Source organism: Helianthus annuus, chromosome 12 (assembly GCF_002127325.2).
Source record: "Helianthus annuus cultivar XRQ/B chromosome 12, HanXRQr2.0-SUNRISE, whole genome shotgun sequence".
Taxonomy (NCBI): Eukaryota; Viridiplantae; Streptophyta; class Magnoliopsida; order Asterales; family Asteraceae; genus Helianthus; species Helianthus annuus.
In genome coordinates, this window is record NC_035444.2 from 91,322,663 (window position 1) to 91,340,694 (window position 18,032).

General features: G+C 40.1%; 1 protein-coding gene and 1 long non-coding RNA gene across 2 annotated transcripts; both read left to right on the plus strand.

Moving 5' to 3' along the window:
- Positions 1-1,586: 1,586 nt before the first annotated feature.
- LOC110895429 lies at positions 1,587-2,754 on the plus strand. Its single transcript, XR_002567130.2, has 3 exons — positions 1,587-2,147; positions 2,356-2,520; positions 2,696-2,754. It is a non-coding gene; the product is annotated as an uncharacterized LOC110895429 (long non-coding RNA).
- A 274-nt stretch (positions 2,755-3,028) lies between these two features.
- Positions 3,029-5,171, plus strand: LOC110895428 (putative glucose-6-phosphate 1-epimerase; the record flags this gene model as incomplete). Its single annotated transcript, XM_022142742.1, has 5 exons — positions 3,029-3,127; positions 3,284-3,585; positions 3,758-3,860; positions 3,954-4,053; positions 4,719-5,171. Coding segments are annotated over 5 exons (822 nt in total), but the record flags the coding sequence as incomplete, so codon positions are not given.
- Positions 5,172-18,032: the final 12,861 nt, after the last annotated feature.

Genomic DNA, 18,032 nt, shown 5'->3' on the forward strand with positions numbered 1-18,032 from the left:
CAACAATTGATTGCAACTTTTAGTATTTAATCAGGTGTAGAGATAGAAAAAAACTGTAAAACGTTACATATTTTAAATGTGTTGAGCACCTAAGAAATATGTTGGCAGAAACAAAATATTTATCTAATTAAGATTATAAGGGTAAGTAGCTAATATTTATTCCGAGTGATTTGAGTAAAGAAATTTTTGGTTCATGACATTATACTTACTATTTGGTGGGTAATTTAAGGTTTGGTAACGATACGTTGTTTGATAAAGGTGGGCGCAGTGGCTTCTGTTTTTTGTTAGGAGCGAATTTAAAAGAGTAAAAGATGAATTACAAATTTGGTACATATGATAAGATTTATTTATTTGACCTTTTTCTATAAGGTCACTAGCATTTTAGTTTTATAAAATTTAGAGGTTGAAGTAGATTTTATTTTTATAAAACTGACATATATATATATATATATATATAAATTGAAAATTAATTTTTGTCTTACTTTATAAGATTTAAAAGATCCTTCACCTTAATAGAAAAAAAATAACTGAGTTAGTGGTTGGATGAAAATTTATAAAAATTATGTGACAAAACAATTAATTTTTTTGTAAGAACTGCATCTATATTCTATTTTATACATATGTGACAAAATTAATTAAATAAAAGAAATTAAAAAGAATTTAAGTAAATTGCCAAAATCGTACCTAGGGTTTATATTTGCCAGTTTTATCCAAATATCCTTCAACTTAACAGAAAAAGTAAAGTAAGTTAGCGGTTTGGATGAAAATGGCAAAAAAATGTCAAAGTTGAAGGGCTATTTGGCAAAAAAAAGTCATTTTGGATGAAACTGACAAACAGATCTAAAAGTCAGGGATGATTGTGGCAATTTACTAAAAAACAATAATATGAATTGTTAATAATTCATATAGTGTTAGGGATATTAAAATGTGTTATATTGGTTTGTCATTGACTACCAGGTTTTCTCTTCTTAATTCTTAAACTGAACGGGTGTTACCTTACTGTACTGTTATGTCTTCGGGCGAGTGTTTATGGACTTCGGTCCTAGGTGAGGGTTTTTTCCGGTTCGGAAGCAAGTGTATCTCAATATGATGAATTTCGCCAATAGCTCATTTGAAGGATTCGTTGAACGTTACCAAAAATAATTACAGTTATCTTGGATTCCTGGTAAACAAATATAATATAAAATGGATACACCATCTGAAATAATATATTATATTACTTATTTAAAATGAAGACATTTACTATTTTCTCTTGAAAGTGGCATCACATCTCTAGCTTGAGGGTGGGGTTGCCTCTTGTTAATTCTTTTAACGTAGTCCAACGTTCACACTCTTTTTTTGGTTGGACCCGTTACCCTTTAATTGTAGAAATAACAAAAGGTATTTGTGTTCTTTTTCTTTTTTTATACTCAAGGTTTCTGATATATTTGTACTCTGTTATATTTTTTTAAATTATCTATAAAAACCGTAGTTGTAAAAGTTACTAGATGCTCTTAGAGTGGTCGGTTAGAGAGTTGCGAAACCGAATACTCAGCCTATAAGCGGAGAGTACTCGGGAAGTACTTGTACATGTTAAATTATAAATACATTATTTTTCAAGAAATTATATATCTATATACTATATATAAGCATTTCCCATGTACAAAGTAGTAATTTCCTACACAAATTTTAAGATGGCAGCCCAAAAGGCAACAACAAATCCCCAATTTTAACACTTTTTCTTCCCATCCTGCCCCTCTCCCCCTCGACTGATCGTCATTCACACCACAGCAACTGAATGCAATTGAAAGCCATTAAGACGCCAATGATAAGTCGGAGGAAGCCAAGGTCGGACGTAACATTAATACAATTGATTATTGTTTCCTTTTGACGCACACCATTTATTTTCCTCTCTGTCTCTTTGGCACAACATTCATCAGAGCATTCTTCTCAAATTTCTTAATTCAAGGAAGCAAAACGAAGAAGAAAATCATGGGTGAAAATGGTTTGGCTTCTAGGTCTTCTGAAGAGTTGATACCAGAGGTTGATCATGATGATGGACAAGCAGACGACGTTACCAGTAGCACCTAAGGTTCTAGCAGAACTCCGGCAAGTCAGATCCGTCGTGCGTGTCCCATTTTGGTGTAGATCGATCGGCGAACATCGAGGTTCTCTGTAACAACAGGGTTCTCTGTAACCCTAATCTAAAAAAAAACTTCGTTTTTCGTTTAATTTGTATACGAAGTTACGAACCCTCAACTATTTTCCGCTTTCCTCCCAAATTCTTTCTGGGGTTTGAGTGAAATCGTCAAAATTTCATGCTTTTGTTGACATTTGTTAAGACTTTCTTGATAGTTTTTGTGTAAAATGTTCCAGGTTTCTTGATAAATTGGCATCGACTTTTGGATTAATGAAGACTGATTGAACATTAATCCAGCTTCAAAATCTTGATATTGGCAGGCAACTGGAAATAAAGAGTTTTGTAGTAAAAAATAAGTTGAGGAAAGTGCAACTTGCTCAAGTTTTGGAATCTTAACTGAGGTAAATTCCATTTTGGTTAAATTTCTTCATTAACTTTTGTACAATTTTTCTTTGTATACTTAGTTTTAAAGCTAATTATACAATCAAATTATGAATTAAATTTTTTCCTTAACCTTTCATTAATGATAATTCATATGCAATTTTCTTATATATATGAGTGTATAATCTTTTGTAGGTTGAAGGGCTTGGCAAAGCAGTGGTACACTCACAGCTAATTTTCTGAACTAGATAAGATAATTTGTTCACCTATTCTTGCTTGCTTATAAAATAAAACTTAAGTAATATAAGTATAGTTATTGTTGTTGGTAGCGTTTTAAAATATAGAAGATCAGGCTAGAGAAATGAGAAAATAAACACACATGCCCGGAAATAAGGAAAATCAATCAACTTTAAGAGCACGAAAACCCCTTTGGATAAGTTTTATGGTGTGCTAGAGAAATGAGAAAATAAATAAACAAGCCCAAATATTGATTCTAAATTGATTTTTTTGTCGTTTTCAAGCTGCTGATGTGCTCTTGTGGAGGAACAAAAAGATATCAGCGTCTTATTTGGTGCTACTGCAGTTTGGGTGCTTTTTGAATGGCTTGACTACAATTTTATTCTTTTGGTATGCTTCGGTTTTGTTATATATATCATTGGCCAGTTTATTATGTCACGCCTTTTGAACTGAACAACCTTCTTTCATTACCTGCTCTGTCTCAATAATGTACTCATTAACTGTCATCTGTGCATATTGCATTTTGCAAATTTTGGAACACTGGAGCAACATGGATTTGCCAGGAACAGGCTATGGTCGCTAGACGATGACCCTTCTCCTTTAACCCCAGGTAACAATCAATCGACTGCAGATCTTTTACTGAAATCAACAGAAGAGGATTTGAAAACATGGCCATACAGGTACTTGGATAGTTTGTTTATATCTTTTAAATGCAATATGGAGTTGCGGCTCCGCATTATTGTCGGTGCTGGCAAGCTTACTATGATCCCTCGCGTGAGAAATGTAGATAACAAGGCCTTTACATTTACCCTTGCGTTGTGTAATTATTTTTCTGTATCTGATGTCAGGTTTGCCTACTCCATCTTATTATAATTAGTGTTCCACTCTGCTTATCCAAAAGTTGGACCATCTATCATAGCTGCTAGACATTATCCGACTTATCAGCACTTTATATTAGGTTCCTTTTTAATACTCTTCATATTTCTTTTTTTCTAAAAGATAGGAAATATAATTTTGCAGTGAAGTATGTGTTGAGGGCTTAGAGACGCTGGACTATTTTGATAATCTGTCCAAGAGAGTAATGTACAGAGAGCAGGCAGACGCCATTACTTTTGATGGTGAGGTAAGACATGGTTTAATTTTTACCTCCAAATGTATTACATTCGAAGTTTGTTTTTTCTGTATATAAAGGTCTGATAGTTTATCTTATTATTAGATTGATCGTGTTTATTTGAGTACACCTACTAAGATCGCCATAATTGACCATGAGAAGAAGAGAACATTTGTCTTACGTAAAGAAGGCACGGTAGATGCAGGTTTCTTTTCCTATCTTTACTTTTGAAATTGATTTTTTAAAGTTATACCCCAAATTATGCACATTGTTTTAGGGGTGCTAAACGGTTCATAATTGTGGATTGGTCGGTTCAACCCGACCCAAACCTTAAAATTTTAGATGAACACAATCGGGACCTGAACCCGAAAATCGTGTCATACATATGAACCTGAACACGACCCGAATATTCGTGGGTTGACCCGAAAAAGGCCCGTTCAGTCCGATTTTCTTTTCGCAAATTAATAAATTAAAATTTACTACAAAAAACACAAAGGTATATAATATGATTACATTTTAACTACAAAATCTTATGTCAATTTCTCTTTTATGCTATACTCATGGCATAAAATACCCACCCAAATTAATTCATGACATGAAACATATAGTAAAAAAATAATAATAAAATAAAGTATAATTTAAATGGATTGAACGGGTCAACCCGCAAACTCGGCCGGGTTGGCACGAACCCAACCCGTTTAGCTAAACTGGTTTGCGGGTTCAACCTGAAACTGACTCGAACCCATTTAGACTAAAGCCAAACCCACGAATTTCGTGTTAGGTTCGTGTCGTGTTTCTGGCCGTGCCAGAAATTAACACCCATACATTGTTTATTAACTATTTTTAACCATCATGTTCTACACTTTGCAGTTTTATGGAATCCTTGGGACAAAAAGGCGAAAGCAATTCTCGTTTTGGGTGATGAAGACTATAAAACCATGCTATGCCTTGATGCTGCAGCTGTTGAAAATTTGATCAGCTTAAAACCTTGTGAAGATTGGAAAGGTCGTCAAGAGCTGTCTATAGTTTCCTCAAGTTATTTCAGTGGGCAGTTGGACCTTTCTAAGGCTATTAATGGATTACATTGATCTCCGGAAATATTCCAGGTTTCTTACTTGATCTGCAATATTAATGTTGCTGTTGCCTGCTTATTACATTGATTTGATGTTTAGGGTTCTTTAGATATTTGCAAAAGAATCTCCTTGTTATATATAACCATATTATTCAAGTTGATCAGTGAGAATGTTGGACTTTGCTATGATCTGATCCACCAAGTACACGTGGTATAATTAGATCAATAAAATAGCCTCTCTTTTATAGTTACGAACCACTGTTATCAATTTTTGTTATCTGGTTCTTGAGCAACATATATAATATACACACAGAGACTATATGTATCTATTCAGAGACTCTGGATGGTTGAGCTTGATTAGCAAGTACATATTCAATCACTTATGCATTTTGAAAGTAATCTATGTTGTTACAAGAATGTAATTTATATATAAATCAACAAACCTTGGATTAATTGTTGGTGCAAGTCATGTGACATAGACTGCCCAAAAAGATTAAATAAGTCTTATGTTTTTTTAATCATTTTATGGTTTGAATTATGTCACCGTCAGGTATTGTCAACTCCGCCGCAACGCGCGGGTTTCCCACTAGTATATATATATATACACAAACACATATAGGGTAGGGTTCATTTGAGAATCACTCTTATTACAAGAACCACGAAAACCAATGCGAACACAACAAAATAAACTAACCCACCACCACCATAACATTTCAGAAGTACATCATAATTTTCAACTTCATTAACATTTCAAAACATCATACATTACATCAGGTCCTAACATAGCATTACATATTACTTAACATAAACAAACAATACATACAATATGAACAAAATCCAACTAAGAACCAAAAACTTCTTTAACTTCCTAGTTCTTGCTTCACTTTCCTTAAGTTTGCCTTCAATAGCTATGTTGGCCTGATGAAGAAAGTTGTTTGCTTGTTCCAACTTGAAATTTGCTTCTTCCAATGTGTTCTTCCCCCATAGCAAACCAGTATGATATCAATGCATCTTTGACATCTTTCCTGATCGTACCAGCCAATAAATCGACAATTGGTGCCCTATATATACACCATAACAATTATACCCTTATACAAAATGTCACACCCCAACCGATGGCGGAAACATCGGAGTGAGACGGAAACGAGATTGCAAGAGACTTCATAACACTAATGTGACAAGTATTTAATAATAAATTTCATTTCATTGCTAGAAGAATCCAATACATCGTTTGAAATAGAATACAATAAGTTGAAACAAATGAATTACATTACAACAAGTATTTAAAGTTTAAAATGTGTTTCTAGGCATCCTACTAAGTTCTGTGCATTATCAACATCATCACAAACCTGCAACATGTCTTAAAGTATAGTTCAATACAAAAGTTGTAACACCCCGTGTTTTCCAAAAGTCAAAGTCAAGTGTTGACTGTTATTGGAATTAAAGATTAATAAAGAGTAATTTCATTTTAGTTTCATTTTGATTTTCATATTATTTGGAGTAAGTGTTGTATAATCAAACTAACCGACCGATAATCGAACTGTGAATCAACGACCGACTGTGAATGATAGGAAGTAACAATGCAATAAAGCTAGTCAATCAATAATCAAGCTAATCAAATCAATCACCGAACTCAAGTGTGGGGATTTTAATGCTTTTATACGTGTGTGTGTGTGCCTTATGTGTTACTTGTGCATGCTTATTTTATGTTAAAGTGTGTGGTGAATCAATCAAATCAATCAAGACTCAAGGTGAATCAAACTCAATGGAAATCGAAACCGACTTTGAAAATAGGTTGTAAGGATGCTTGTATGTTAGATATAGTAGTTGAGACTAAAAGTAATTTGATTAGGAATTCTATCATTCTCGAATCATCGTTCTAAGTCGAAATATCAAAAATCGTCGCGAAACACTCAAAACCAGGCAAGCCGATCGAACAGGGCAACCTGATCGAACAGGCTAGCCGATCGAACAGGACTGTTCGATCGGACAGCTGCTCGATCAGGGATGCTGTTCGATCAGCTAACCCTTTCCTCTTTTGGAAGCCTATAAATAGGGCTGTCCTTGTCAAGCTTTCCACTTTTGGAAAAGCTCTGACCGACCAGCCTCTTCTTCTCACTAAATCTCAGATTTCTCTCAAACCGGTAAGTATTTCGCTCTAATCCTTGTACGTTTTTGTTCATTAATCGATTCTCCATCTTTCTATCTTTCAAAATCTGAATTTCATCCATGAAATCACCAAGATCTAGGTGTTCTTAAGTGATGTCATCATGGTGTTCTTGGTGTTCATCAAGAACTTCATGTTCTTGACTTCATTCAACCATGAATAAGCTAGATCTAACCGATTTCCATATCAATAACTTAAAATCTTCCAAAGATCTTAACATTTCACGGTGGAAAAGGATTGGAAGATGGGTTTTCATCTATCTTTCAACTCTTTTACACTCAAAAAGGTGAAAACGAGACTTGAACCGACTTACAAATCAATCTAAACAAACACATGGTTCAAGATTCGGGTTCTACCGAGAGATATACCGATTCCGGGTTAAACGTTAAACTTAGGTTCCAAACCGTCTCTGACCGAGTTTGGGTGATTCCTGCTCGAGTCAGTAGACTAAGTAGGGACTTCAGCTTTGTGGTTCAACACGTAGTCAAAATATCTCTAAAACATCAACAATTAACGGGAATAACCAAGTGTTAAGTGATAGGTTAACCGAATCGAGAAGCTGGCCGAACGGCTAGGCTGTTCGATCGAACAGCCCAACCGAACGACTATGCCAGCCGATCGACTAGGCTAACCGATCGACTAGCACTTAGACCCACCAACTCACAAAGTGTAGTATTGACGAGGTACTGTTCGATCGACTACGCCACTCGATTGTAATCATTACTACTCGAATCATGAGATACTACACTTCAACACTTAGACTTTTTGAAACATTGGAATGTCACCCGATCGAGCATACTAACCGATCGAGTGACATCTTGCCAAGTCTGCAATGCTAACCGATCGGTTGGGCTAACCGATCGAACAGCTGTTCGATCGGCCAACTTGAAAGGTAGTACAAACCATCATACACAAACACATCCTTCTCATCAAAGGAAGAAACAATCCACTTGAAGGAACCAGCCGATCGAGCCAGCCAGCCGATCGAATGGATGTTCGAACGGACTTTCAAACCAATCGAACAGCCCACTCGATCGAACTGCTGTCCGATCGAATGGCCTACTCGATCCAAGTACATTGTTTACTTTTTCCGCGTTACTCATCGTTGTGTTATCGAACTATTCAGGCTAACCTATTCTCAGTGCTCCCTTCAATCCACGATCAACCACTGTGAGTATACTCGATCCCTTTTTGCTTTCAGCACTTTTGGGTGTTACATACGTAATCTATCAAATTCACAAACAACACAAACTATTTGAACGCTAACCTATTTGCATGTATTACTTGTCTAAATGATTGCTGTTTATTATGTTTACACGTGGAGTGCTATCTACCTGCTTTAGCAACGTAGTACTATAGTTTGGACTCAGCACCCGTTCACACGGGGGTTGCTAAGGACAATTACCTGCATGGATTACAGTGGTAATCATGTATTGCGAACTGTCTCGGACAGTCAACTCGAAGTCGTTGGTATCGATGGTCCCATGTTGATAATTTACATGCATCGTTTGCCCTTGTGTACGTGCTTGGTTATGCGTAAACTTTCGAACTTTATATGCTATATCAAACTTGTGTACTCACCTTTACATTATATGTATTGACTTTTATTTTAACGTATGTGACAGGTGTTTAAGCTACTAGCGTGCTAGGGAAGCGAGGCAATAATAAGCTTCTAGGAGCCTGTGACCTTAGGACAGTGTCCATATACCTGCTCCAGGGTTATAATTATCTGTAGATCTTGTACTGGCACCTGTAGTCAGTAAGATCTATAGTTAGCCGTCTAGAAGTCTTAAAACAATATTTAAATTCGGTCTGTAATAATTAAACTTGAGTTGTCGGAACAGTTCCCATATTGTTTAGCTGATTTCTATGATAACTTGTTATTGTTTGGGACACGGTATGGGACGTGTTATATAACTGAATTGTATGATAGTTGTTGTGGAAACTTCTGAACAATCTGTTTCGCTCAGTGCCGCGCCCCGATGATTCCGCCATCGGTTGGGGTGTGACAGATTGGTATCAGAGCCATAACCATAGGGAATTAGGTTAGACACGATCTAGTCCGGATCGCTGTCTTAGAAACCTAGACTATAGTTAGGAACCAAGAGACCAAGTTTATGTGCTTATTTTATGATTGTTTCCTTCTATTCCATCATTACATCCGAACTCCGAGCCAAATTTTGTAATTTGGACGGGACTAGGAGTGAAACCCACGAATTCCTGCCTAAATTACAAATTTTTGCCAATTATTTTGTGCGATTTTCTATCAACAAACGGGGGAGAATTATACCAAATCAGGGCTGAAACCCGTAATTTGATGAAAACTTTCCTCTAAATTTTCTTAAAACAAGGAAGAAATTGCTGAGCTAGGGGTGAAACCCTAACCTTGGCAGTTATTCCGACCTTAATTTATCTCGCCAAGGCAATTGACGGACTCCAACGACCTGAACTCACGAGTATGGCCTAGAATGCGCATGCATAATGCCCAAGAATCGAGGCAGAAACATGTCCCCTAGAGTCGAAAGTGACGACAAGTCAACTGTGAATAGTTAAATTGCCATGGTTAGTCAAAGTCTAGTAGCCGCAGACAATCCATTTTCCGATTTTGAGTGTTGCTTCGTTGATTTTATGTGATTTACCTGTTTACGTGTTTTAAGATTCGTTGATTACTCCATTTGTTATCAATCTGCGTGACCTTTGTTGCTATTCTATCTCGGTTCAAATCCCTGTTGATGTGATCTAAACGAAACCAGTGTGCTATGCTACGCTATACGACTAAGATAGACGATACAATGTGGTGCTATCCGATACGCAAAACGAACGGCACTCGACTTGTGGTTATAGGTTTCTGTTTTCTGACTACCTCTGTGATAAAATTGCGTACGTGTTTAGGAAATTAAGTGCTCTATTTGCTTAATTGCTTATGTGCCCTAATTGCTTCTGTGCTTATGTGCCTCTATGATTATGTGCTTATGTGATTATATGTGTTACGTGACGAGAGATGCGACGTGATTCTAAGCTTTAGAGATCTAAGAACGTGTGAGACTCGAATTCGTTGTGTTGAGCCTGTGACGATGTCTATTGCAGACCATGTCGTCATCTGGACAACCTAGATCACGCTCGCGTCTTACCCGCCAGGAGAAAAGAGATCGACGTCTGGCTGCTATCATCTCTAAGACCGTGGCGAAGGCCGTGAGTGAGGTTTATGAGAACGCCAGCAAATCATCTGAGATGTCACAAGCTGATGCTCCGAAAGAATCCAGCAAGACTGCTTTTAGCTTCAAGCAATTTAAGGCATGTGGGCCAAAAGAGTTCACCGGCGAGGATGGTCCAACGGCTATGTTTCACTGGTTTGACTCGATAGAAGTCACCTTTCGTCAAAGTGGATGCCCAGATAATCTCCGGACTCTCAATGCTACTGGCGTCTTCCAGTCCCGTGCGTTGGACTGGTGGACTGCTGAAAGAAACAAGCGCGGAAACGACGCAGCCTATGCTCTGTCATGGAAGAAGCTGAAGGAAATCATGATCGAAGAATACTGTCCCTCCCATGAGCGTCATAAGTTGGAGGATGAATTCTGGGGTATTAAACAAGACAAGGGTGACAACGCCGGTCTCACTGCTCGCTTCAAGCAGTTAAGCATCATCTGTCCAGACCAGGTCAAGACTCCCGACATGACCATCAAAAAATACATCCGCGCTCTTCCTGACTGTGTAGCGGATTTTGTCCTAGCTTCAAAGCCCGCAACGATTGAGGAGACCTACCTGCTCGCCGCTGAGATTAATGACAAGCGGGTGAAGGCTGGTTTCTGGGATAAGCAAGTCAAGCCCCTGCATCAAGTCACCGCCGCATCAACCGACAACACCACCACTCAAGCCTCCAAGTCTTCAAGAAGAAGAAAGAAGAACAAAAGTTGCGCTGCCGCAACCACTGCTGCTCCACTACAGTCTGTACCAGCCCAGCAGCAACAGCCACAGCGTTCAGCGCCAGTGATCAATGCGCCGCCAGCGAAGCGTGCGTACACCGGCCCCCACCCACTCTGTGCTACATGTTCCTATCATCACCCGGTGGGTGTGGCCTGCCGATTCTGTGCCCACTGCAACGTTTACGGGCATTTCACTGCGAGTTGCCGCTATGGTCCCCGTCAAGCTCAAGCCCAAGTCACTGCCAACCAAGCTCTACTCCCTGCTCCTCAAGCTCAACAAGCCGCTCAGGCCCCAACAACCAATGTTCGGACCTGCTTTGCATGTGGTGACCCTAACCACTTTGCAAACCGGTGCCCGAACAGGGTAGTCAAGCAAGAAGCTCAACAACAGCAGCCTCAACAGCAAGCAGCTCACGCCAGAACCTTCAACATCAACGCACGCCAGGCTCAAGCTGACAACAACGTGGTCAATGGTACGTTCCTTGTGAATGGTATATATGCATCATGTTTGTTTGATACTGGAGCCGATAACTGCTTTGTGTCCTTTGAATTCGAGAAACTTCTTAGACGTAAGCGCTCTTATCTTTCGTCGTCATTCGAAGTAGAAGTCGCTACCGGAAGAACAATCGCCGTCAATTCCATGCTCCGTGATTGTACCCTCGAGCTCAACAGCCATATCTTTCCTATCAATCTTATCCCGATGCAGCTCGGAAGTTTCGACGTCATAGTAGGCATGGACTTTCTTCGCGAAAACCATGCTGAAGTTGTGTGTTCCGATAAAATGATTCGATTTGTGTTAGCTAGTGGTGATATTCTATGTGTGTACGGTGAAACTACTGCGAAAGATCTCAAGCTCATGTCCTGTCTTCAAGCTCGCAAATATCTCCGCAAGGAATATCGAGCCTTCTTGGCCAACATTGTTGTAGCAGAGACGGACAAGAAAAAGAAAGTTGAAGTCAAGGATGTCCCCGTTGTCCGAGAATTTCCTCAGGTGTTCCCTGATGATCTTCCTGGATTACCTCCTAGTCGTGATATCGACTTTCGAATCGACCTTATTCCAGGAGCCAACCCAGTGGCCAAAGCTCCGTATCGACTCGCTCCATCTGAGATGCGAGAACTCTCAAACCAACTCCAAGAGTTACTTGAAAAAGGCTTCATTCGCCCGAGCACTTCTCCATGGGGCGCACCAGTCCTTTTCGTCAAAAAGAAGGACGGGTCGTTCCGAATGTGCATCGATTACCGGGAATTGAACAAGCTGACCATCAAGAACCGATACCCCTTACCAAGAATCGATGATCTGTTTGACCAACTACAAGGTGCTCAGTGTTTCTCCAAGATCGATCTACGTTCAGGCTACCATCAGTTGCGGATTCAAGAGGAAGACATACCCAAAACCGCTTTTCGAACCCGATACGGCCACTACGAATTTGTTGTCATGCCTTTTGGTTTGACCAACGCACCCGCGGTCTTTATGGATCTGATGAATCGCGTGTGTAAACCGTTCTTAGATCGTTTCGTCATTGTATTTATCGACGATGTCCTGATCTATTCCAGATCGAGGGCCGAACATGCGCAGCATTTGCGATTGGTTCTCGAGTTGCTTCAGGGAAACCAACTCTACGCCAAATTCTCCAAGTGTGAGTTCTGGTTGGAGGAGGTTCAATTTCTGGGTCACATTGTGAATAGTCGGGGTATACACGTTGATCCTGCAAAGATTGAGGCAGTCAAGGGATGGGTTACGCCAAAGAATCCGTCAGAAGTTCGCTCTTTTCTCGGATTAGCAGGTTACTACCGGCGATTCATCGAAGGATTCTCAAAGATTGCTGTACCGCTTACCTCCCTTACTCATAAAAACAAGCCTTTTGTGTGGGGAACCGCGCAGGAGACTGCTTTCCAAACCCTCAAACACATGCTGTGCCATGCACCAGTTCTTACACTGCCGGACGGAAGCGATGACTTCGTTGTCTATTGTGATGCTTCAAACCTTGGACTTGGCTGTGTTCTCATGCAACGAGACAAGGTTATAGCCTACGCATCTCGACAGCTCAAAATCCACGAGAAGAACTATACAACCCATGACCTCGAGCTAGGCGCAGTTGTCTTTGCCTTAAAGATTTGGCGACACTACCTGTATGGTACAAAGTGTACGATCTTCACCGATCACAAGAGCTTACAACATATCTTTAACCAGAGAGAACTCAATATGCGTCAACGCCGATGGGTAGAACTTCTCAACGATTACGACTGTGAGATCCGTTATCACCCAGGCAAGTCGAATGTAGTTGCAGACGCCCTCAGCAGAAAGAATTACGTGATAGGTGTTCGAAACATCCAGGCTCAGTATAACCTCGAAGCTCTCATCCGCGAAGCACAACACGCTTGCTTTAACGAGCGTACGTTGAAGAAAGAACGAATCTATCACGATGGAACTCAGCTCGTGAGTAAAGCCAACGGGATATTCTATTATCTGGACCGAATCTGGGTTCCGAGGAGGACAGATTTGCGAAAGATTATCATGAACGAAGCCCACAAATCCCGATATTCCATTCATCCCGGTGCGGACAAAATGTACCAGGACCTTCGCTACAAGTACTGGTGGCCTGGGATGAAAAGGGATATTGCCCTATATGTTGGTAGCTGCTTAACTTGTGCAAGAGTCAAGGCTGAACACCAAAGACCTTCAGGCTTACTCGAACAACCGCCGATACCCGTATGGAAGTGGGAAAGCATAGCTATGGATTTCATAACTAAGCTTCCGACCACGCCATCAGGTCACGACAGTATTTGGGTTATAGTCGACCGTCTAACCAAATCAGCCCACTTTCTGCCAATACGAGAAGACTATAAGGTGGCCAAGCTAGCCCAAATCTACACCGACGAGATCATTAAGAATCATGGTACGCCTCGAGACATCATTTCTGATCGCGATGCTCGGTTTACATCGAGATTGTGGGAAACTTTTCAAGCAGCTCTTGGTACGACGCTGAATTTGAGTACCGCATTCCACCCGCAAACCGACGGGCAGACTGAAAGAACGATTCGTACTATTGAAGACATGCTCCGTGCGTGTGTTATCGATTTTGGTGGTAGTTGGAGCAAACACCTACCGTTGGTCGAATTTTCGTACAATAATAGCTATCACTCCAGCATCGAAATGGCACCTTTCGAAGCCTTGTATGGTAGGAGATGTCGCTCGCCTATTGTATGGCACGAGGTCGGTCATTCACAATTGACTGGGCCCGAGATTCTGCAAGAAACGACTGACAAGATCCACCAGATAAGGGAAAATTTGGTGAAGGCCCGGGACAGACAAAAGATGTACGCCGATAAACGACGCAGGCCCCGCGAATTTGCAGTTGGCGACTACGTGCTCCTAAAGGTATCGCCTTGGAAGGGAGTAGTCCGATTCGGCAAAAGAGGGAAACTTGCGCCTCGATTTGTTGGACCTTTTAAGATTCTGGAAAGAATCGGTAAAGTTGCCTACAAACTCGAATTACCGGAGGAACTCAACAATGTCCACCCGACCTTCCATATTTCAAACCTTCGAAAATGCGTAGCCGACCACGACGCAATAATACCACTCGACGATCTTCAGGTCAATGAGACGCTACACTTCGTGGAAAAGCCTGTCGAAATCATGGACCGACAGACCAAGCAACTCAGACGCTCTCGCGTTCCTATTGTAAAAGTACGATGGGAAGGCAAACGAGGCGCGGAGTTCACTTGGGAACTCGAAAGTGACATGAAGGCCAAGTACCCGCAGTTGTTCAGATAGATCTGAAGCATCAAATTGGTAAGATCACACGGTGATGTACGGTTCTCGGCCTAATTTCGGGACGAAATTCCCTAAAGGAGGGGAGACTGTAACACCCCGTGTTTTCCAAAAGTCAAAGTCAAGTGTTGACTGTTATTGGAATTAAAGATTAATAAAGAGTAATTTCATTTTAGTTTCATTTTGATTTTCATATTATTTGGAGTAAGTGTTGTATAATCAAACTAACCGACCGATAATCGAACTGTGAATCAACGACCGACTGTGAATGATAGGAAGTAACAATGCAATAAAGCTAGTCAATCAATAATCAAGCTAAGCAAATCAATCACCGAACTCAAGTGTGGGGATTTTAATGCTTTTATACGTGTGTGTGTGTGCCTTATGTGTTACTTGTGCATGCTTATTTTATGTTAAAGTGTGTGGTGAATCAATCAAATCAATCAAGACTCAAGGTGAATCAAACTCAATGGAAATCGAAACCGACTTTGAAAATAGGTTGTAAGGATGCTTGTATGTTAGATATAGTAGTTGAGACTAAAAGTAATTTGATTAGGAATTCTATCATTCTCGAATCATCGTTCTAAGTCGAAATATCAAAAATCGTCGCGAAACACTCAAAACCAGGCAAGCCGATCGAACAGGGCAACCTGATCGAACAGGCTAGCCGATCGAACAGGACTGTTCGATCGGACAGCTGCTCGATCAGGGATGCTGTTCGATCAGCTAACCCTTTCCTCTTTTGGAAGCCTATAAATAGGGCTGTCCTTGTCAAGCTTTCCACTTTTGGAAAAGCTCTGACCGACCAGCCTCTTCTTCTCACTAAATCTCAGATTTCTCTCAAACCGGTAAGTATTTCGCTCTAATCCTTGTACGTTTTTGTTCATTAATCGATTCTCCATCTTTCTATCTTTCAAAATCTGAATTTCATCCATGAAATCACCAAGATCTAGGTGTTCTTAAGTGATGTCATCATGGTGTTCTTGGTGTTCATCAAGAACTTCATGTTCTTGACTTCATTCAACCATGAATAAGCTAGATCTAACCGATTTCCATATCAATAACTTAAAATCTTCCAAAGATCTTAACATTTCACGGTGGAAAAGGATTGGAAGATGGGTTTTCATCTATCTTTCAACTCTTTTACACTCAAAAAGGTGAAAACGAGACTTGAACCGACTTACAAATCAATCTAAACAAACACATGGTTCAAGATTCGGGTTCTACCGAGAGATATACCGATTCCGGGTTAAACGTTAAACTTAGGTTCCAAACCGTCTCTGACCGAGTTTGGGTGATTCCTGCTCGAGTCAGTAGACTAAGTAGGGACTTCAGCTTTGTGGTTCAACACGTAGTCAAAATATCTCTAAAACATCAACAATTAACGGGAATAACCAAGTGTTAAGTGATAGGTTAACCGAATCGAGAAGCTGGCCGAACGGCTAGGCTGTTCGATCGAACAGCCCAACCGAACGACTATGCCAGCCGATCGACTAGGCTAACCGATCGACTAGCACTTAGACCCACCAACTCACAAAGTGTAGTATTGACGAGGTACTGTTCGATCGACTACGCCACTCGATTGTAATCATTACTACTCGAATCATGAGATACTACACTTCAACACTTAGACTTTTTGAAACATTGGAATGTCACCCGATCGAGCATACTAACCGATCGAGTGACATCTTGCCAAGTCTGCAATGCTAACCGATCGGTTGGGCTAACCGATCGAACAGCTGTTCGATCGGCCAACTTGAAAGGTAGTACAAACCATCATACACAAACACATCCTTCTCATCAAAGGAAGAAACAATCCACTTGAAGGAACCAGCCGATCGAGCCAGCCAGCCGATCGAATGGATGTTCGAACGGACTTTCAAACCAATCGAACAGCCCACTCGATCGAACTGCTGTCCGATCGAATGGCCTACTCGATCCAAGTACATTGTTTACTTTTTCCGCGTTACTCATCGTTGTGTTATCGAACTATTCAGGCTAACCTATTCTCAGTGCTCCCTTCAATCCACGATCAACCACTGTGAGTATACTCGATCCCTTTTTGCTTTCAGCACTTTTGGGTGTTACATACGTAATCTATCAAATTCACAAACAACACAAACTATTTGAACGCTAACCTATTTGCATGTATTACTTGTCTAAATGATTGCTGTTTATTATGTTTACACGTGGAGTGCTATCTACCTGCTTTAGCAACGTAGTACTATAGTTTGGACTCAGCACCCGTTCACACGGGGGTTGCTAAGGACAATTACCTGCATGGATTACAGTGGTAATCATGTATTGCGAACTGTCTCGGACAGTCAACTCGAAGTCGTTGGTATCGATGGTCCCATGTTGATAATTTACATGCATCGTTTGCCCTTGTGTACGTGCTTGGTTATGCGTAAACTTTCGAACTTTATATGCTATATCAAACTTGTGTACTCACCTTTACATTATATGTATTGACTTTTATTTTAACGTATGTGACAGGTGTTTAAGCTACTAGCGTGCTAGGGAAGCGAGGCAATAATAAGCTTCTAGGAGCCTGTGACCTTAGGACAGTGTCCATATACCTGCTCCAGGGTTATAATTATCTGTAGATCTTGTACTGGCACCTGTAGTCAGTAAGATCTATAGTTAGCCGTCTAGAAGTCTTAAAACAATATTTAAATTCGGTCTGTAATAATTAAACTTGAGTTGTCGGAACAGTTCCCATATTGTTTAGCTGATTTCTATGATAACTTGTTATTGTTTGGGACACGGTATGGGACGTGTTATATAACTGAATTGTATGATAGTTGTTGTGGAAACTTCTGAACAATCTGTTTCGCTCAGTGCCGCGCCCCGATGATTCCGCCATCGATTGGGGTGTGACAAAAGTATTGGTGAGTATACAAGTTTGGTGTACTAGCATATAAGTATAAAAGAAAAGGGTAAATTACACTTTTTGTCCTTTACGTTTGTTGCATGTTGCAATGGATGACCTTTAACTTTAATAATTACAGTCACAGTCCTTTATTTGCAAAACCTGTTACACCTTAGGTCCTTTGACCCTAACCTTGTTAAAACTTTCAGTTAAATGAGGTCATGTGCACCCCATGTGAGGGCAAAACAGTCATTTAATTAAAAAAGATGTCAAAATTTAAAAATTATAAACGTAAATCATCACCATCTACCCTGTACAGTACTCTCTCTACCTTGTACTCTCTCTCTCTACATAAAACTTCTACAACCATCATCATTA